The sequence below is a fragment of the Calonectris borealis genome, chromosome 9 (genome assembly GCF_964195595.1).
Source record: "Calonectris borealis chromosome 9, bCalBor7.hap1.2, whole genome shotgun sequence".
NCBI classification, from domain to species: Eukaryota; Metazoa; Chordata; class Aves; order Procellariiformes; family Procellariidae; genus Calonectris; species Calonectris borealis.
The window spans coordinates 28,232,270-28,254,528 of NC_134320.1; the positions used below are offsets into that span (position 1 = coordinate 28,232,270).

Genomic DNA, 22,259 nt, shown 5'->3' on the forward strand with positions numbered 1-22,259 from the left:
GATGGGGCCCACTGGACCCCCGACTGTTGGAAGAACGGCTGGGAAATGCTCACGAACTGGGGTTTGGAGGAGCAGCTGGAGCAGCCCTTGCTGCAGCACCGAGGAGCTTTCAGGGGACGGACCCGGACCCGCTGGAGGAAGCGCTGTGCTGCAGAGGCAGCTCTGGCTGCATCCCTCTCGCTTGCCGGGGCCGCAGGCACAGCCCGCACGGGGTGCACGGACCCGCGGTGCCCTGGCTCGGTGTCGTGGCATCAGGTCACTGGCAAATTTACAATTTCAGAAGTCAGAAGTGGCGAATTAAGTACATATTTTTCTTATTGAAACAAGTGATCAAAACGGATGTGTAACGGCCAGGAGTAACTCCATTCCCAGAATAATCTTCTGGGGACAATGGAGAACTGTTAGCTAAATTATTTGATTAATTTGTTTAAAAATAAAGCCCTGAAGACATTTTAGATGTTTCCTCTAGTTAATGAGATTTCCATGATAGTCAAAAAAATAAAATTAGAAAACAATGCCATTAATCTTGGATTACATGCGGCACGGGGGAAGAATTAGTAGCATAAAGCGAGAAGATTAAGACACTTTGCTTTCCAACAAAATAGTGGTGATAGAAGCTCTAGGCTGTATTTTCCCGTCTGAGATTAACGACGAGGTGATCGGGATCTGCCCTTTAGTCTCTAAGCCGGTACACCTGGGCACAGCTCTACCTTCTCCTTCTGACACGGCTGGGTCTGGTTCTGAGAAAGTACTCGTGGGCTGAGCAAAGGGATGACAAAGAGCTTACGTCCTAACAGGCGGTAGGAAACAGCAAGGACAACTGGATGCATTTGATCAGCTCTTGCAGTCAAACAGCTAATCAGAAATAACGTTTTCTCAACTATTTGGTTGGCCCATATACTAAATATTAGATACATACATGAACTATTAATAAATAACTATAATCGCTTCACATTTTAAAAGTTAAATCATTTTCCATTAAAATTCTCAAATTAAATCACAGTAACTTTATATACCCCATATTTGGCTGTTCTAATAAACAGTAGTATGAAATGGGGATAGAAAGACATCCCAAAATAGATTACACATAGCAATAAAAGGGGAAATAATCCTTGAAGAAATGACGCAAGAACAGATTCTAACTGCATTAAAAAGTAACAAGTCATGGTTTCAATCACCAGCCAGGCAAGAGTTTGATAATCTCATGTGTACAGCATATAAATCTGGGAGTACGACAAATTGCATTTTAATTTATGTACTGAAAAGGTTAACTTCTAATACCCTCCTCTCGCTTCAGAAATCAGGGAAAACCTGTTCGCTGTAAGTACACAGCGAGACTAATAAAGTAACCGGCTTCACTGGGGTAGACCTCGCATAAACCCTCAGCGCCGCGCAGAGCTGCAGAACGTCTCAGAAGTACTCGGCTTCTCACCACGCGACTTGGCAAATCCCCTTACGCAGCTATCGTGGCACTGCCTGAACCACCACCTCCGACGCCGGGATTACCAAGTAGTATTTTCGGTGGCCGGCAGGACCATAGCCTCTGGACCTACAGAGCCGCCGGAATGGGTTTATCCTGCCGCGGCACGTTGTGCCACTGACACCTAATCCACCATCTCGCAGTCAGACAACACTAGACGGGACCCAATTTCTAGCAAAACCACAGAATTCAGTTACCCATGGAAGTTACTGCTGCAACAGAAGTTGAAATTAAATTTCCATACAGAGCAGCAGGGATGAGATTGCCCCCCGCCCTCCGAAACCACCCCAACCCTGTTTCATGGGGTTTTACCAGTGGTACGTGAGGTTCTATAAAACTTCAGAGAGAAAAATGCTTCATTTTGGCAGCAATTTAGATACGATCAATTGCACTCATTAGTTTCTTCTATTATTTAAAAATAAATGTATTATTTGTTTTTATTATTTAAACACAAAATTTAAATCGTGTCCCTGCAACAGTTATCTGAAATCAAAGGGAATGAGCTTCATAAGCCCACCAATGTATAAAATGCTCTTACTGACTTTTATAAAAAACAGCCCTTTTGTTCACAAACTTATTTATTGAAGAGCGAATCATTATACGTGTGCTCAATGAAATATTAATGAGTTTATTCTCTGCGATAATTTTATTAAAGTTTTCTTCAAATGCAACACTATTGCAAAAAATCCTCAACTGCAAGATACAGTCTCTTTAGCGTATAATTTTTTTTTTGTACTTATCTAAACCAGAAGCTTGCAAAGAAAATGCACGTGTACAAAAACATTATATGGGGTATATGATAACATACAGTAATTATATTCCTTGGAACGCACAGGTATGGATGTATAAATGCTTTAACTCTTAAAAATAAAACGCATAGTGACACTCTGCAATGAGCTGCACATGAGGCTCCCACCAACTTATACCAGGATTCTGCTTTTGCATCAGTAATGGATCCTCTGCATTGAAGTTACTTAATTACAGGATGTTTTTTCTTCTAATGCATACAAAATTGAGTAGGAATGAAACAGGCCAAGTCTTACATACAATGCAACTGGACTGAGCAGGCTGTAACTCCAGGCTGGGTTCAAGGCCAGGGGGTGATCTCATCCATTGTTTTTAAACCAGCCGCGCTAGTGTTAACTAGATGTCCGTGTTCATCTAAAAATAAATAGTCATCCCATGATATGCACTGTATCATGATGTCAAATAAATATTTCTACAGCACCTACTGCTGTGACTCCATATCACACTTTGGGGAGAAAGAGCTAAAATGGGAAAAAAATCAGGAAAAAAAAAATTGTATCTATCCTGAAACAACACAGTAAATATTAAATATTTTATTATTGGCATGTCATTTGCAAATAAGTAATGACGTATTAATGACAACATAAATAATAAAAAATAAGTAATACATTTGGTCCCTAAGCAACTGCAATCTTAACTGTTTGTCAAAGTCATCCAAGAGCAAAATCGAATGAAAACAGGAGCCGAATCCAGCCCGACACTAGGCAGTCTCCTCGTTCACCAGCAATGGTTCCACTTCCAGTGCTACTAAACCAGATTGCCTTTCCTTGTGCTGACGGTACAGGATGAATTGCACAGTCACCTGTTATTTTTGGGTAAGGAAGTAATTTACTAGGATACAGAGGTAGCATTTGCAGCCCTTGCTTTCAATTAAAACCAAAATAAGCTGTACAGAATAAGAGCAGCCATCCATTTCGTTCTGGCACAGACTCTGAATACCACAGTCCGCAGAGGAAAGCTTAAAACTTGCTGTATCTAATTCATGTACTGTAGTGTAAGTATTATCCATTTATTTAATCCTGACTGTGGAATTTTCTACATTAGCATATAACCTTTTCCAAATCCTACTTAACGCTCATTTTCAGTACTTCTTTATGGCAAAAACTTTAATCCTATTTTACTTGCACTAGAAAAGGGAACATACAGAAAAATTCTAACTCAAAACTTCAGATCCCCTTGGTTATATGGCTCAAACACACATGAAAATATCCTTTACTACCTCATCCTCATCCTTGCAAGGGTCCTAAGTGTGAAACTCATTAGAAGCAGAAGAGGAACAAGGTTCATCTAGGAACAATGTGGAATCAAAGCTATTGCCCCGTACTACTCCAGCCTCAGTGGTATATGCTGCGGGCAGGGCTGAGGAACGATGCTGGTAAGGAGGGGAAAGTATTAAAAACTTTTCTTAGCGATAGATCAGCAGGACCGGATCAGAAAACAAAATTCTCATGTCCTGCAAAATTCTAGGCAGTTTTTACAAGCACTGACACGCAGACAACACTATGACTCAATATTTAATGCCGTTTTCAACATAGAATTGTGTTGAACATAATTATTTATTTCTATTGTAAAATAGACCATTAGAAATACTGCTAATCTAAAAAGAATTAAAAAGAATGTACTTGTCCTTTTTCTTGATGGTTCCAGCTCTCCAACAAAATTATTGACATTGAGCATACACAGCCTTTAAATTTAAAAAAAAATGGGGGTTAGAACGGACAGGAGAGATGTCTTACTCTTCAAAATTTTTGCTAGATAGTTGAGGAGTTTTATACTTGTGTACTGAACTTGATACAAAACGCTTTGTTTTCCGATAGAGATACCATTTTAAGATATAAAGATATCAAGCAAACCTATCCAGCTATGCCCTTCCCTTAAGTATTCTTTTCTATTCTATTCTAAGAAATATGCATAGCATCCTACAGAATAAAGATTTTCTAGTCAGAGTAGATCAATATGGAAATGACGTGAAATGCAAAGCAGCAGGTACCAGAAGCCTGTCTTCACCAAGGCAAACCACCACCACCAGCGAAGCGGCAATACTCTCTGTACGCCAGGGTTTATGGCTCCTACTTTTATCCTCACTTTGGGCATTCTTTTTTTCTTTTTCTAAAAGATGCAGTGATTTCAGCAGCAGACTATGCTAAACCCAACATTACCTGCTATCCAACTTTGATGAAGAAACTTCGAGAAGGACGTTACGTGGGCGGAAGCAGGTGCAGTAGATGAGGTCAAGAAGGGAACCTCCAATATAAGGATCTGCATGAAAGCATGTTTAAAGGTATGTGGTGTAGAAACAAGTGGCCATCTGTATACCCAGGTACCTGGTACAAATTCCAACGTATGCTCACGTAAGTTCAGCTTTCATAAAGCCTGGATCACCACTGCTGTTACATGCAAAAACCGATTTTAAAAATGAAATCGTTTCTCTGGGAGGAAATCTGACATACAGAATTCTAGCAGGAACACTTTAGATCAGTTAAAATAACTTGGCTGGTAGGCAATGGTTGTGAGAAGTTTGAGGCTAATGTATTTAATTATTTATAAAAATAAGGGCGGGGGGGGAAGCTTTCTGGGAGGCCTGGATGAATGGAGAGGAAATTGCCTACATCCTAGGCAGAGCCCCAAGAACTATCCCACCTTCCCAAAGCCTTCCAGCACCCCACCTCTGAGGCCCCCCAACTAAAGACTAGACAGGATTTCCTTCAGAGACAGCAGGTCAGCACTCCTTTTTTAGTCTTTCTGTAGTATTATGTGGGGAATGCTTTCTTCTTAGAGCTTAGCAAATTAGTTTTATGGCATATACAGCTACCACTTAAATTTCCTGCCTTTTTCTTTTTTTCTTTTTTATAGGCCTTACTGTACTTGCAGCCGAGCACTTCCCCAAATCTTAATAGTTGCACTGGTGGAAAAAGAAACTGTGAACTGGGAATCAAATTTGCTGAAATCATACTGTGGGCTTGGGACAAGCCTGGGCTGTAGCACCGTGCACTATCGCTCTTCACACCAAGTTGGCAACAGAACAGAGCTTTTAAGGAGGAATAAATTATAAACACAAGTTATGTGGAGCTTATCAAACAGTATTTCCAGAATATGTTTTTGTAGCATATGTACTCAGCTGCTCATATTTTTTAAATAAATGCTAAACTGCCAAGACTACTTAATATAGAAACTAACTTGCTGACTTTCTGGGGGAAACTTTAAGACCTAAGCATGCAGACAGCCCAAAGTGGAGGAGACAACCAAACTGACTTCTCAGAGTAAAGTTCGTGTCAGCCACTGAGCTAGTGTATCAGATTTGTTTCATTAAATTAAACAATTTAATGACAATTCAAAAAACGAAACAGTTTTGAGACAAAAGCGCAAAGAAGAAGTTGTATGTTTGGCTGTGCAAATCTCCTGGCTGAATTGTCAGGTCAAACTTATATTCTTTGCAAAGTGTAATTAAATTACAAAGCGTGATGTTTTGTAGAAGTATATAATGGATTCCAAGTAGTTGCCCTGCAAATCACAAAAGGTGCAAGAGAAGAGTCTGTGTACAACAGCTTGGCTCTTGCTGAATATACTTTGGCTATCTACTAACAACCTGGCTACGCTTAATGAAAAGAAGTACATGTGGACGATTTGAACACAGTTCTCTGACAATAGGGTGATGTCAAATTAAAAAAAAAAAAAAAAGGAGGCAAAAATCTTGGTAAAGGGCTTTGTCTGAACTAAACACAAAGCAGAGTTGTTTGGTTTTGGTGGGAGCAGGGGAGGAAGGCAGCAGGGTGAAGGAGGGTTGTAGACTTAGAGAAAAGGACAAAGTTTTCTGGAAAAACTTGCACTAGATTCAGTCTCTTGGAAACTTAGTGATGGCTGCTGCTAAAAGTCTAAGGGCAGAACTGCTCATCAACTGATGTAGTATTTTAAAATATGTAGTATTGCATCCGTGTGTACAAGTGAAACACGAAGTAATCAAGCACATAAAATAAAGCTCTAATAATGTCCACCATGGAACCTTAAAATAGGCAAACCTGGACTAAGCGCCTCTGACTGACAAGAGGATCTCTCAGGCCCATTTAAACCCTGGGCTTTGTGGTTTCTTGAGAAACTCCAACCACCTTTCACTGCAAAGCGGCAGTTGGAAGGAAACATTTCCTGCAAAAGAAAATCACGTCCAATTTCTAATTCAAATGTGTAATGCTATGAAACTCCTCTTAAAATGAAAAGGAGGACAATTCATACTTTACAAACAATTGGACACTTCCATTATTTATTGAAAATAACTGGCTTATTGTGCAACCAAATAACTTTAACTTTAGACACCAAGGAAACAGGATGACCGTGTTATCCTGTTAAACTGAGCTGAAACAACTCCAGTGTAATCCTGCACTAAGTAACGCTGGAGCTGCTGTTCAGCTATGATCTGGAGTCCATTTGTTTCTAAAAATAGTCAATGCCAGCCGTGTCAGATGGAAGCAAAAGAATACTGCAGCAGACACAGAGTAAGTGAACTCTTAATCCTTGCTTGGACCTTGAGAAATGAGAGTTTACTTTCCACCTAATGAAACCCTGGACGCTATCAGGAATAAAGTCTTCTAGAATTAGGCAATTTCTGCAACTACTCCTCAAAACAGAGACTGACTGTTACACAAATGATCAATTATGATACACCTCCCTCTTAGAAATTCTGACTTTTTGGTTTAATTCCTCTGTTTTCCAAAACCCAGGTGATCCTGTTCTTCGTTTTCTAGTCCAACATGACATACCAGTTTGCTAGATGTTTGATTTTCTTGCTTGGCAAGAGACAGTAACGAAGCTCTCTTTAAAAGCATTGACTTCCATACCTTCAGGGCTTCTCAAAGCAGGAGGTCTGCTTTTGTTTTCTCTTGATTACAAATACTTCATACATTTTCAACTAACACTATATACTTGACTAGATTCCTATAAGCTCCTCAACCTGATTTGGAAGCATCTGTTTTCAATATAATTTGAACTGGAGGACTATTAGCAAGATTGGATTCAGACTCCAATCAAGACAGAACCCAGAAATGAATGTCATGTGCACACTGGCACTGCAATCCTGGGCCAGGGTCAGAGAGGGGGGAGGTTTGTAGCCAAGTTCCTTTTCAGAGTACATCATAGAAAGGCATCTGCAAATATGCATATAACATACTGTAAGGGTCATCAAGATCAAGTTCTAGGGTTTTTTGGGTAAATAAATACTGGCCGGTTTATGTTTCCAGCTGGGGGGCTGGGGGTGGAAGAAAGAGTCACTACTTCGTTCGTGGAACAAAAGGCCTGAGCGCTCAGGCCAGCCACATGGGCTAGCAACCCTGAATCCCTACAGTCTGCTCATGCAAAAAAACCTGCAGTGTCTCATAAAAGATAAAACTACAATTTATTTCAAAACAGGCCCCGAACCACAGTTTAGTCTCACCACTGTAGTGAAGTATTATGTTCCCACAATGCAGAATGTTTAACTAAACTGCTCGCTTCGATCGCCATGCTGGAGATGCAAAAAGCACAGATGGCTATTCTGAATGACATTATAATTTAACAGTCCATCCAAAGGCCAGGGTCGGCTGTCCCATCGCTAGTCTAATTGGAGTGGCTTATGAAATTACTTTAATCAGAAAGACAAGACTGATGCCTGGGAATCATAACTTCTGGAACTGTTCCAGGTAAATCTGGTAAAGAACTTCCTTTTAATATGGAACAGATTAACACAATATGCTTCAGCATGGTCCTGAGATCACTCTTCATTTTATCCTGTTTTATAGGTTGAGTTCACGGAGCTAAGTACCAAGATGTTTTCAGACACAAAACTAAAATTTTTACTTCAGGAAAAATCAGAAAATCTCCTCTTTATACTATTTTAAGTGAAATATAAGCTATAGTAACAAGACAGGTGACTATAAACCTATTGGCGAACAGTAAGACCAAGTACCATCACATTACCATTCACTAGGCTTTTAAAGCAAAAGCACAATGTTACTCTAAACATTTTGCTTTTAATTTCTTGGTCACAGAATGCTAATCTAGTGCTCAATCTAGAAAGAGCATGACTAACAATAACTAATATCCTGTGGGCATCTTACATATGTCCCCTGAATGTATGAATAAAAAATTACAGTGTTTTAATTTTGCTCAGGACTTCCAAGAAACCGGCATAATAATCTACATAACCGGGAGTCGGTTAGCCCTTAGCATGAGTGAATGAGCATAGCTGCTGGTTTTCAGAGGCACTCAGTGTCTCAGTTTTGCCCTGAATTATACAGCTAAGGGTAGCTGCAGCACTTCTTTGTTAAGTGCTATTTTCTGAAACTAAGTTTGCCAAAACCTCATTGTTTGTCTCTGACGTTAATACAATCTTGCAATAACATTTACAATTTAACCAAATTCTCAAAGCTATAATTCTATATTTGCGTTTAAAAACAAGCAGGTTTGGGGTTTGTTGTGTTTGTTTGTGTTTCTTTACATGTATCAGACAGCAAACGGAAGAAAAACAGCACAATGTGCAAAACTCCTCCCCGCCAGCCTTTAGTATACTACGTATTGGCTACAAGATATAAATTAACCTATGCAATGTAGCTCTAATGTAGATATTTTCTATAAACCTGTTATTCTTATCAAGAAATATTATTATAAAAAGCATACAAATTATTGCTCAGAAAGAAGTTAAGATTTTATGATCAGGTTAGAATCATACAAAAAATTTTTATTTAAAAAAAAAAATCCACTTAATTTCTTATCTACTTATTAATAAGCCTGACCTGAGAAACTCTAGCTATAACAGGAAAAGGATACAAAAATGTCTAGAAACAAAACTCCTAAGCTCCCAATGAGCCATGGAAGATGGTGTAAAAAGTAGAGGGCCCGGAAGGATTTAGTAGCTGGCATCTTTAAAACAAGGCTCAGTCCATATGTACAGTTTCCCATCATGGCTAATGCAAACAGCAGGTAAGAGGTGCCTTCTGTTGATCTTCTTCGGAACTAAATACAAAGAAATGTTAAAACATGTATCACGGTAGCCAGTTATAGATAATTTTGGCACTTTGTACTGTAAGACAAAGACTTTCAGTCGTTCTTGTCCATCTCTTCCTGGGCTCTGAATCCTCCGAGCTTAGTACTTTCAGCTCATATCACTGAAAACTACAGAAATTGTTATAATTCTTAGAAGCAGCTCTGGTTAATGTAATTTTTATGTAAGTGCATGCTTCCAAATGATATTTAGTTCTAAAGAAATCTGTTGCTCTATCAGTCTGTTTACTAAACCTTTTTGAAAATATTATGGTATTCCAGCTGTGAAGTAAAAGGTAGAGGGGGAATATGAATAGGCTTAGAAATGAACTAATCATTTCCATACTCAATTAAAATGCCTGTATACAATTGACAATGTAAAACCTACAGGTCTTTTGTTGTGGGGTTTTGTTTTGTTTTGGGTTTTTTGCAAGGTTTTTTTGTTTTTTTTGTTTTTTTTTTTTAATATACTAATAGTGAAGAGGCTGTGGGGAAAAAAAAGCCAGTAATAGCATCTTTGTGAAAAGGGGCTAAAATTCTAACTAATTTTCCTCTAATTCTAACTTTTGATCCCATGGTTGGTTACTTAAGGCAGAATAGTTTGGAGAAAGAAAAGGGGAGATATCACCTGCTCATGACAACAATCACACAAAGCATGTTTCTGCTCATATCTGATAAATCCAACTGTAAACATTTTCTCTTCCCCTACCAATCAATCCTCTTCCATCAATCAAAGACCATCATTTTCCTAAAATTCTCACCATCCTCCTCTGAATGGGGAAAAAAAAAAACATTTTTTTTCTTTACCGTTTTAGACAGTCACAAAAGCAAAGTAGGCTTTCGAGTTCAAGAGGGCTCACTGTTAGGGAGAATCCAACATCTAAAGCAAGAGAGAGTATTTTGTAAAATATACAAGTGTACTTAGCCAAAAACCTACTTACATTTTTATACAGCTGAGGAAATCTACTTCCCAAGTAAAACACGCAGGATATATAGCCACAAATGAAGCCTGACATTTCAATCATATCAAGAGAGTTCTGAAAAAGAAAGGTAGATATGTTTTGGCAACAATGTTTTCAGGCATTTCAGAGGATTAAACTGACAGTCCACTGGCTGATTTTCTGGACAGAACTCCTTTCAAAGCAGTTCAGTGCTGCTCTTCAAATGACCAAAGAGGGCTAGAAAGGGTTTAATCTTTATCTCACAACAATGCACACTGCTGCGTCATAGCCATGACTGAGATCAAAACTAGTGCCAGGCTTTAGGATACGACACTAATATCAATCCAGTCCTCCTGCTAAAAAAGCCTGGGCACAATAATTCAAACCAAAACTAAGAACTGTAGCTAGGGCCACTAAAAAAATGAATCATCCTGTCTGGAGAAAGCAAAATACTCGTTTTTCACAGTTTAAGAGTTGCTAGTTTTCTCACTCTAGCTGTGTTTTGAAAATAAGCTGCTTCCCTGCTGGGCAATGTTGCTGGATTACAATTATTTTACTGGCATTAGTATGAAGGCCATAAAATTGCTAGAATAGCCTGTGAACTTTCCTGCTGAAATGACAGCAGCAGCAGGTACAATTGTAATTTTCCACTTTTATTGATTTCACTTGTGACTGTGTAGTCTCTACATGGATGTCTACGGTATTTAACACAGGCAGAAACACAACACTTATACGTGTTATTTCGCAGAGCAGCACATCCTAATGACCCAAGGGACAGAATAAGCACAGGAAGCTGCTAAAAGAAGCAATTTTATAACTTCTTTATTTTTGGGATGTATGGTCCATAGTTAAAAATGCACATGGTGCCACATTTATGATTTCTAAATCATTGTTAAAAATGTCATCCAAATGTCTTTAAAGCTCAGAGTACACAATCTTTTCAAGACCCTTTTGGGTGGGATTTTTTTGGAATGGAAGCAGGTAAGAACTTACATTACTCCTTTCGATTACTGTACTCTGGTCTTGGTTTCTTAGTAACAGCTGATAGGGTAAAATAACACACAGTGCTATACACACCATGATCCAAGTTATACAGAAATTCTTCAGGTTTTTGCTGCCTAGAATGACATACAAACAAATTAGCTGAAAAATAACATCTACTGTTGATTTAAGGTTACTTCTTGTTTGCAATATAATTATGTAAATTTAAAGGTACAATTTCATGTATCTTTTTCTTGGCAGCAATGTAAGTCCACCTCTTTCTTCTGGGCTCTGCGCCCACCCCTGCTCACTATCATAGTTGTGCTGTGTCTTCGTGCAACAACTGAGGGTAGCAGTGCAGGAACAGAAGGGGAACTCCTTAAGCAGGCATTGCTACCGACAGAGAAAATTTTCATACTCAGCTTATCTCTTATATTAACTCCTAATAGTTCACTATTAAATAACAGCTGATAAACAGAAAACTGCTAAGTAGAATAGAATGTAGCTTTCTTTCAGCACATCCCGATTAAAAACTGCAAAAGCAAGGATATTTGAAATTTAAATTAACAAAAATATCTTTAAGATAAATATGTAACCTAAGTGCTCTGCTGGACCAGTCTTTATGTCCATGGTTAGCTAGATATTGAGCCTTACCGAGGCTCACATATTCAAAGACACAGACTCCATCTAGCAAGTCTCCATAGACACTTACAAGACAACTTGAAAATGGCAGACAACCCTGCAGAACTCTGGAGCTACACTATCTTCTGTATCTACAAGATGCTGGTAAAGTCCTGCAGTCACTGTTACCAGTGGAACAAATTGCTGTACGGCATTAGTAAGCCTGTCCTAAAGACCTGTAGTCTAAATAACAGAGACTTAGTAGTGCTGTTCCACAGGCTGCACTTTGAGATGCACAACTGACCAACTGGTCTAGGGTAACTGCTCCAGAACTGGGTATTGAAAAGCCCTCTCTCACAGCTTTAATCACAGTACCATTCCTCCCTCTCCAGCTATGCAAACCATTGAGCTGAAACAGGCGCTGGCAGTTAAAATGTACAAAAGCCTGTGTTTGTTTTCAAGAGTAGGCAGCAGGAAGGAAATATCTTCAGCACTGACCTATCTCCAGGTTTATTATCAGTTCCATATTGAATGAATCTGCTTCATCCTTATTTAGTCTGCTGGGCAGGCATCTGTTTCACTTCAGCTTTTTGTTACCTCTGCTGCACCATGGATTTTCTTTGATACTTACTTTTTTTTTTTTCAGATTGATGAGTTAATGTTTTTGATTTGATACAATGTGAACAGAGCTTTCTGTCTTCCATTTCAGTCAAAACAGTAGTCCATTGGTGGGCTGAATACTACAACTACTGCCAGGATTTTATGAAGCACAACTCAAGTAATTTCATTCCCCTTGAATATGTTTTTTAACTATATGTATTGAAACAGAACACATGAAGATGTCAAGATATTTTATGCTATAAGCAAATGAAGTCCGGTTTCAATCAACATGGAGGAAACTAACTGAACCACACAAAGAAATAATGCTTGCTTTCAACTTACACATATATTTAGATAGCTGTAAGTAGATAGTAAAACCATGGAGTAAGTTAAAATACGGAACCAGATTCCACAAAACTACCACATTTTGTATGTCTATATGAACTGAAAGTACTACATGGAAAATATTTACAGATATTATGTGGGTAAGAAAAGAGAAAGGCAGAGAAGAGAAGAGGCAGGATTTTCAAAAGAGCCTGAAAAAACTGGAAGCAATAGGCCTAACAACTTCAACCAGAATTTGTGCACTCTATTTTTGGATCCCTCTGAAAAAAATTTATTTAAACGTACAAAATATCAAAGTAAAGAGTGTGCTACATTACAGAGAACATTTTAGTTGTTGAAAAACCTTACATTTTGTCATCTTCTGATTCTTGAGCTTATAGTAGACAAATTGTGAAATCATAATTATATCCATGTTAACATAAAAAATGGCAGTGACAATCTGAAAGAGAAGATACATTTGCTTGTTCAGTATACAAATAGTTCAAAATACCTTAACTTAACTGCATGGAAATTTTGCTTCATAATCATAATGTGAATGACAAATAGCAAAGCACTGCCAAAAAAAAAAAAAAAAAAAAGCAAGCATTTCCAGCACAAAACAAGTTAGACTGCTGCAGATGAATACTGTGTAAATCTTATGCCACAGGGACTTGCTGACACAATCGCAATAGCTGGTCATTTTCCAGGATGCACAGCACAAATTCCTACCTGGGCAGACTGATAAATCCTTCCTGCCCAGAAGCTTAAGTCTGTTCCACCTGGTTCCCAGCACTTCGGAAGCTACTAATCTTACTCAGTGCCTCTTCCCTCAGTAAGACAAAACCGACATTCTCTCTTCCCCTTTTCATAATGAGGAGATGAACGGTTAGCAGCACATGTTAAGTTGTAAAAGAGAAGACAACTCTGTCCACTCTTGGGTCCATCTCCAGCTTGTGAAAACTTCTGCAGGTGGCTGACACATACCTCTTTCTCTTTTAATTAAGAGTCAAAAATAAAAACCGCAGATAAGAAAGTTTCAGACACAATTAATGTAGTACTGAAAATTACTGTTCCTTTCAGAGAAACCCTTCTCTTAGTGAAGAAAATACATTTTCAGACATTAACAGCTTTGAACTAGTATTTCCCTGTTAATAAACAGTTTTCTTAAAAAAAACAAATAAAAACCAAGAGGAAGCTTAAAGAGTAGCTGCCCCACAACAGCTTGATCTATTACAAGCTAAACACAACTTCCTTCCAGCCCCTTCCAGGCCTATTTGCTCTGCAAGCCTACTTTGAAGCTGAAGTTCAAATGAAAATTCCCCACTTCATTCACCATTGAGTAACACCCAGTAAGTCTCTGAATGTTAATTACAAGTGTGAAATGGTTCCTATAACACATAACAGTATCAATGTAAATATGTGGGAATTTATGACTTATTTTATAGATGGTAGATCAGTGAACAGAATACAAAACTATTTTCTTTCCCAGTATATACTTTGCTGTGCAATATTAAGTTATCCTAGAGTTTAAAGAGACAGTTTGAAAAGGATAAATCAAAAAGTAGGAATACTGACAGGTTACCTGAATTGGCAGTTGATTTGTTAAATAGCAGCCTACGAAATTTGTAAGATCTCCAGCTATCCAGCACAGCAGAAAGCCCAAAGACAGCGCTTGATCCACTCTTCCATTCCGACAGGCGACATAAATTTGACTGGCACAAATTCCAGAAGTAATTGTAAAACAGCGTAAGCAAAAAATGTTTAATAAGCTCAGAAGTACATTTTTCAAAATCTGAATAAAGATAGATTAAAACGCTAACCACAAGAGACCTATCACAGCAATACTCCACTTACCTTTTGAAGAACAACTCAGTATCACTATAGCTCACCATGTCTTACTCTAACATAACAAAAGACTCAAATCACAACCTCATTACTGCTTGCACGTGCTCCTTTTTTGTGGCCTGCCCTGAAATACCATTTTCTGGACACCAGAACGATGCTGTAAGCATTTTATATTCATCTGCTGTAAATACCAGCCTTTAAAATACTGAAATAAGAAAAACACTGTTATTTAACATAGAAGGGCTAAGAATGAACAAAGCTTCTAAAAGAGCTGACAACTAAACTTATGCCTCTAAATTGGAGAGCTGTTACTCAGATTCACAATGGGGACTATGAAGCAATCCCAAACGTGAGTCCATTAGACATGTCTTGATGAATTCCATGCTCACTAACATGACAGTTTTAATGTAAAGCCCCCTTTCAACTACTATTTCAACTAATATTTCTGAAGCTCAACAGCTTACTAAGAGTGGTTTTATTTTGCTTGATTCCCATAGCCCTTTTACTAGTTCAGTAAATTATATCCCCTTTATGGGGACGGACTTTGGAGCCAGTCCCATTTTGTTTCAGGCATTTTCACCTGCTGGGAGCATTTCTACTTCTCCTTTGTCATCTCCTACCTGCATATTTGAAACCTGAACCCAGTGCCAGCGACCAAACAGCAACTGATTTAGCACTACCGAAGTGCTAACTCACGTGCTGTTTCTGACCTTTTCTCAGTCCAAATTTCATTGGCAGGAGCCAGCACATCAGTATTGGTGACATAGCATGTGGTTTAAATAAACACTGAGCCAGCTTCTGCTGCAAGTGTGCCTGCGTGTGCACACACATCTCAGGGTGGAGAAGATAAGAGAGAAGAGGTGATTTATTCTCATTTGCTCTAAGTGGCAGAGATTAGTGTCAAGTCAGTACAACAGAACAGTACATCAAGCTCATTTGTCAACCACCAAATATTGTTGCAAACATGAACAACATGCTTCTCTGGCATATTATATCTGTATTATGCAGATAGAGAAACATATCCAAGATAAAATTAAAAAAAAGACAGCTTTTGAAAAGGGCTTCAGGCAAGATTACTCATGTTTGAATCTGAGGACTGCTTAAGACTTCAAACTTACGGTAGTGCAGCAAACAGAAAACAGACAATGGAAATCAGTCCTATGACAACGCTCCAATACTCCCACGCATTCTCAACGCATTCTTCTAGAAGATGCCAAATCCATGGTGTTCCATTTATGCACAATCTCCTATTCTCTATTGGGGAGATATTGAAAGCATGTGTATACAGCTGAGAAGCCATCATTCCTGGACCGAGATTCAATTTCAGAAGTTTATTTCTGCCTCCATTTTTACCCCATGCAAATCCGAAAATCCGTTTACCAATGCTGAATATCCTCTGTGAAAAGACCTCTGCATCCAGACGGATGCTTGATATCACAGTTATTTCCAATTTCATAAATGAACCTGCCAAATTCAAAGAAATAAATATAGCCAGTGTGAATAAGACATTAACCTTACAATGCTTGCTTATATTTATTGCTTACAGAAGTTAGGCTTCCAAGAAAGCAAAATACTTTGTGGTCCATCGCATTCATTAGCTCTTGACAAATATGCAACACTCCAGATTTATATCACTTCAGCATTTTAGTCTGAGGTTGTGTTAGACTGAGACTGCCAGTTACACTGAGGTGCCAGCAATCTGCTACAAGGTAAAGTGCAATTTATTTGCACTTAAGACCAAAACTCTGATTTTCATGTTCAACGTTATGCCAATAAAGTAACATATTAGCCCAGATTCTGAACACTCTACTCAAACTTACAAAACATAAAGTTGCTTTCTATACAACTAATTTCAGGATAATGTTATGAAAAAGAAGTCACTTATGACTCAGATTCCAGACGAGCTCTAAGGTCTACCGGAATCTATCTAGCCTATCAGACTAACTAGTGATTCCACATAGTGTCAAACAGATTGCGTGACTTAATATTCCAGAGCAAAGACAGAAAACATAAGAAACTTGCACAAGGCAAATGTAGGGCATTCCCACCTCCAAAATCCCCAGAATGAAACATAATAGTACAATACGGCTTAAATTTTGAAGCAGGGGAGGGTTGGGTTTGACTTTTAAAAATATTTTCTTATAGTTAATTATAATAATTCTGGATATTTTTTGTTCCTGCTGAAATATCCATCCTATTTGAAATTTTAATATTTACTTAGAAGGCTAACCCCTACAAAATTGAAGAAAATCTTAACAAAAATGCAGAATTATCTATTACTATTACTTGAAACTTCCTGCTGACAAAAACCAGCTGATTTCCCACTCATTCTGATGATAATTTAATTCCTCTGAAGGTTAATAATTCCCCATACAGAGGAGTCTTAAATCAACTAGCTATTAAGGAAAAAAGCCAGAGCAAATGCACTGTTTTTAAAAAAAAAAACAAACCAAGAAAATAAGGACTATACTAGTAGGTTCACCTGTTTAGTATTTAAAGCTAGATATAGAACCAGTAAGATGGTGAAAATTTCTAAGACCATTTGGAACATCTCAGATGCAGAGCAAATTCATAAAACAGGAAGAAGTAATACTGAGGTATAAGAGCATCCCTCTAGAAGCAAATAAAGTTATTTAGTATCTCACAGACAACAGTCCCCAAAGGCCTGATGTTTGTGGCTGGGACTTTTGATGTTCTTCACTCCACACACATGGGGACAGGGCTCGGAAGGGCTGACAGTACACCCTTTCTGCAGTGTAACAGGTTGGAGCCACCCTCCAACCTGCATCGAAATTACTTTCAAATCTTGATAAAGCGTCACACAGTTTTCATAGAGCTTCACTCACTGTAAAGTTAGGACTCACTTTGCTAGCCATCGAGAAACCTGCTTTTGCTTTTCATGAGACTTCACGTGTCTGTGGTGTTAAATGCTGGAACAAGTTTTCTGCAGAAACTGACTGCCTTTCAAGAGAGCTGTCATCATTGGACCTAAACCAATCAAATGATAGAAAAAGAACATGTATTCATACACTGAGCCTATTAGATATATTCAGCTTATACTGGTGAAGTTATTAGACTTCGTAGCCACCTTTGACAATATTTTTTAAACTTTAAAAAAACTTTGCCAGTAATGTTTCAAGTAAGCTTTCCCATTCTGGCACTCTGCAGCTGAGCAGGGTTTTACCACCCACTAAAAAGGGAAACATAAAAGCACACATATTACTTAGGCAGCTTTTAGGCACGAACTTTCAACCATTCGTAAACATCGTGACAAAAACCTTATACATTTTATTAAGCTTCATCCCAAAATGCCCATTTAAAGGTAAGCAAAATATGTCAGATGTAAAAAAAAAAAAAAAAAAAAAAAAAAGAAGATTGACAATGGTATTTCAAAACCATGTCTGAAAAATTAGGTTTAACATGGTATTTAAAACCATGTCTGAATATCATGACTGCCGTTGGACTCATGCATGCACAAGTTCTCTTACAAGATCAAGGACTATGTGGTAGCAAGTCTAAACAAGGCAACTGAGACTCAACCACCTGATCTTATGCTATACCCTGCTCCAAAACCCTGCAGCTATTACAGAAAACCAAACAGTTTAAAAAGTGGTAGGAATTAGACAGGCCACTTACACTTCCCAGATGACTGAAGACTTGAGCTTTGGCCTCCTGCCACACAACACACTTAACACATTTAAAGCATGTGGATATTCTTGGGTTGTTATTACTTAACATTTATGCAGTAGAATAATGTTTGTGTTGCCAGTCCTTGTGACCGTATTTTTAATCCTACAATAATTGCTATTTTTCTTAAATCCTCAGCAAAACACTGTCCCTGTAAGAGCCCTATCACCAAAACCAACAATTCCACCAGTGGCTAGCACAACTGGATGCCGTGAACTACATGTATCGGCCACAAAACCTGAACTCCTCCTGCCATTGCTGGGAAGGCAAAAGGCAATGGTGTCAGTGTTTGATCTTCAGTAATTTTCACACCTGGACTGGGTGTGCCATATTAGGATATACCCTTCACCGAATAAGCTACGTCTTCTGACACTGAACTATTTTATAACTGTGTTTTCAGCTCAAAAGAACAATGGTGTTTGAGCTAGACCAATCCAGACGGTTCCCTCCCCAGATATATAGAGACTTGCATTGAATTTTTCCTCAACATTTAAAAAAAAGCTTTTACTTTTCTATTGTTGCATTAAATGCCTTCCACCCGAAAACAGGATAAGGAGATTGCTATGACATTTCTTTTCTTCCTATAGTATTTAAGTTGTCAATTATGAGAAAGGAAAATAATATTAAAAGGTCATTTATGTTCCTATAACAATTCCTTGCCTGTAACCTCATATTCTTTCTTAGATTACTGCCCAAATACTACTTACTAGCATTTGGAAAAATTACAGTAAAGGTATAATTTTCACAGAACAGTTAACTTGGAACCTTGACATCATACCTTTCTGAAAAGGTTTAGTGTTTGTCTAGTTAGAAATAAAATGATTACGGTGTAAGATATTTAGTAATAAGGAATTAGTAGCTTGAGACTCCTATTTGGACACTCTTTTTCTTATTTTAATCCCTTTTCTGGAGTAAAAACGTGCCAACAGAAATAGCCAATAGTTTAAAAGCAAAATCCACTTCATTAAGTATAGCTTCACTGCGCCGATGAGGAAAAGCAAGCTTTCCCTGGAAGCCGGGAGACCTGCCACAGATTCCCTGCCTCTCCAACTGCCAAGCTGCCGTGAACACCCATGCGTTCTGGCTGCTGCGTGTTCCTGGATGTCAAATAACGAGACACCGCTAGTAATGTGTAAAGATGTCAGATATGTGTGTTTGGCAGATTTGCAAGTTCTCTAAACAGCAGCTACTAGCAGCTTGAAATCCAAAAGGATGTTCAGTTGTACAGTATTCATAATTTAATTACTCCTGGGGAAAAGAAAAAAAAAGTGGAGCTAAGCTTAGGAGTAACTCAGGGCTTCTGAAACACTTCCCAGTATTAACCTGGTCATCATATTTTGTCTCCAGCTATTCTCTAAGCACATTTTTACATAATCCCGGTTGTGAATGCTGCCTCTGAATTCAGAGCTAATGATAAAGCATGACCAAATTTCACCTGGAAACCAAGGCCAGCTCTCCCAGAACACTCGGAACTTAGCTCATAAAAAAACCCCATAAGGAAGCGCCTTTCTTCCGGAGAGCCCAGCAGGCATCGCAGCCCAAAAGGTGCCGAGGTTACCCTTCGGGAAGGTGGGCCCAGGAGGCTGAGACAAGGGATTCGCAAGTCAAGGCGGCAACAGTTTCATGGCCTTCTGCAAACCCTGGGTGCAAACCCCCGCACCCCGGACGGTGACAGTACCTGGTCATCAGAAGAGAAATGGGAATGGGGACGGCAACGTGGAAGGAATAATAATTACGAATGGCTTTAAGAAAGCGCAGCGGCTCTCCGGTTCCGCGCACATGGCAAAGCGTGCTCGGCAGGGAGGGGGCTGTCGAGGGCCGCAGCCCCGGGAGACCAGGGCGGGCCTGTCAGGGGAGGCGAAGACGCGCACCCGAGCGGGGCAGGCACCGACCTGGCGAGGGCTGCTGCTGCTGCTCCGGGGATCCGGCTGGGGGCGGCGGGCCCGCCCGGCGCCGCACACCTCTCCCCGCGCCGCCGCCACCAGCACCACCACCGGAGGGCGGTTTCGCCGCACGGAAGACCCTGCGGACAGGGAGGGGGTTACGCTCCCGCGCAGGGCGGCCGCCACCCGCCGGCAGCCCGCCGCGCCCTCAGCCGCCCCCCGGCCCCGCGCGGAGGGGGAGCGCGGCGCAGCCCCCCGGTACCCACGCGGCCCGCGGCGGGGGAACGGGAGGGAGAGAGGGCCGGGCCGCCCGCGCCGCCGCCCCTCCCCTTCCCCCGGCAGGCCCGCGCCGCGCCCGGCCCGGCGCCGCCGTGATCCGCCAGAGCGGCGGGGCCGCGGCGCCCTCTGCGGGCGGGCGGCGGTGCCGCGCTCGCGGCCGGGCCGCCCCTCCTCAGCCCCGGGCCGCCCCTCAGCCCCGGGCCGCCCCTCAGCCCCGGGCCGCCCCTCAGCCGAGCTGCCTCACGCCGGCGACCGGGAGCCGTAGCCCCGAGACCGAGCTCGCCCCGAGGAAGGGGGGCAGGTGTTGGCGTGGAGCGAGGAAACTGAGGCCGAAGGCGGCAGCGGTGCTCCCAGTCACGAGGAGCGACCATCCACAGGCGCGCTGTCACCACAAAACTTGGTCGTCTGTCTTGTGCCTTTCAGGTGGAAGGCCCGGGGGGTGGCTGACACAGCTGAAGTGGCACTTTTGCTGACAAGATGCAAACCACTGTGGTATTTTTTAAGACCTAGGCAGTTATGTCAGTGGTGCTACCCCTCTTTTATACAAAAACATGGCTTTTGGGCCTCTATAGGCACGTACGCAGAGCAGCCGTTGGGAGAAGTAGAGAAGCGAGGTTTTGCGTGAAGAGGCCCCTGGCTGTTCGTTTACCACAGGGGTGAAGCCGACGTGCCCTTTGCAAACCCAGCCTCTGCTCTGGGCGCCTGATAAACACCACGGTGACCTTTCCTCTGCGGTGTCAGTGCCCGCTTGCTGAGCCTTGGCAGCTCTTAAATGCCGCCTTTTAATTTGATTGGTAATGGCAGTTAGTGATCCGCGATACACAGAAGTCTAGTGAGCAATCCTGGGATCTTTATAGGAGATGTGCTTTTGGACATGAATATTTTAAAATATTTTGATAGGGAAGAATTGTATAATTTACTGAATTTTTAATATAATTTTACTTTTTATTCGCATATAGGCTCATCATTTCTGTAGTTACTGCAGCCTAGCTAATTAACACAGGGTTGGGAGAATGATTAAAGGAAGGCTTGGGTGTCTGCATTGTTCTAGTTTAATTGCTGCTCAAGCAATGATTCAGTGTTGGTTTTGGCAGTTGAGCAGCATTTGTCTGGCACTGTGAAATTCCCCGTTTATGTCCATGAGACTCATCTGTTCTTGACGGGCAAAAGCATGCAGATTTGTAAAATTTTTAGTAGCATACAGACTCGTGGAAGGAATAGGTTTTGTTACATGCCTTACAATGTTTTGGCTGAGGTGCTGAGGTGGTGCCTGTCGTTACAGAGCCTGCTAGCTGCAGTCTCCTCACCTGTGTAGGCAGAATGGGGTCTTGTGGCTGGTGCAGCACGGGAGAAGAGGGGAGCAGGCTGGAAGGAGCCGCCCGCGCTGCGGGAGGGGCTGTACTGGCGGCAGAGGACTCGTTTCCTACACCTCCTCCCTGCCTAAAGAAAAGCCCTCTCGGTGTAAGTAACCCATGTGGTACCTCACCCAGAACTGGATGTGAACCTGAAGCATGCAAGGGCAGTAACTGGAAAGACCATGCAGGCGACTGGAGAGGATAAAATAACCTGTAAATGCTCCTCATAACAATTTATGAAGGCAAATAAAATTTGAGCAAACTGGTAATGGGACCTGGAACCTGTTTGTGCTCTGAGGGCACTGATAGGCCTCGATGGCCCTGACCAGCCTCACCTGCGGCCTCCACCCACACCTGCCCAGGGGCCCCAGTTCAGCTCCAGCTGAGTCCCTCAGTCCTGGATAGACCTCGGCCCGATGCTGTTAGCAGCTTGGCTCCTGGATGGACCCTT

General features: G+C 40.8%; 1 protein-coding gene across 3 annotated transcripts; it reads right to left on the bottom strand.

Annotated features, from left to right (window-relative positions):
* Nucleotides 1-2,805: 2,805 nt before the first annotated feature.
* Nucleotides 2,806-20,511, bottom strand: LOC142085488 (lysosomal amino acid transporter 1 homolog). Of its 3 annotated transcripts, XM_075157499.1 has the most exons (11): nucleotides 20,441-20,511; nucleotides 20,184-20,314; nucleotides 17,469-17,592; nucleotides 15,985-16,068; nucleotides 15,723-15,858; nucleotides 14,342-14,471; nucleotides 13,129-13,219; nucleotides 11,227-11,351; nucleotides 10,234-10,329; nucleotides 9,080-9,265; nucleotides 2,806-3,089 (listed from the first exon to the last, which is right to left on the bottom strand). In XM_075157499.1, exons 4-11 carry the CDS (start codon nucleotides 16,058-16,060, stop codon nucleotides 2,988-2,990), a joined length of 942 nt encoding a protein of 313 aa, XP_075013600.1. In that variant the 5' UTR covers nucleotides 16,061-16,068; nucleotides 17,469-17,592; nucleotides 20,184-20,314; nucleotides 20,441-20,511; the 3' UTR covers nucleotides 2,806-2,987. The 3 variants fall into 3 exon arrangements, with proteins under 3 accessions (XP_075013600.1, XP_075013598.1, XP_075013599.1); XM_075157497.1 differs by lacking the exons at nucleotides 17,469-17,592; nucleotides 20,184-20,314; nucleotides 20,441-20,511 and having other exon boundaries at nucleotides 15,723-16,062; XM_075157498.1 differs by lacking the exons at nucleotides 2,806-3,089; nucleotides 17,469-17,592; nucleotides 20,184-20,314; nucleotides 20,441-20,511 and adding an exon at nucleotides 8,012-8,097 and having other exon boundaries at nucleotides 15,723-16,062.
* Between the last annotated feature and the right edge of the window lie 1,748 nt (nucleotides 20,512-22,259).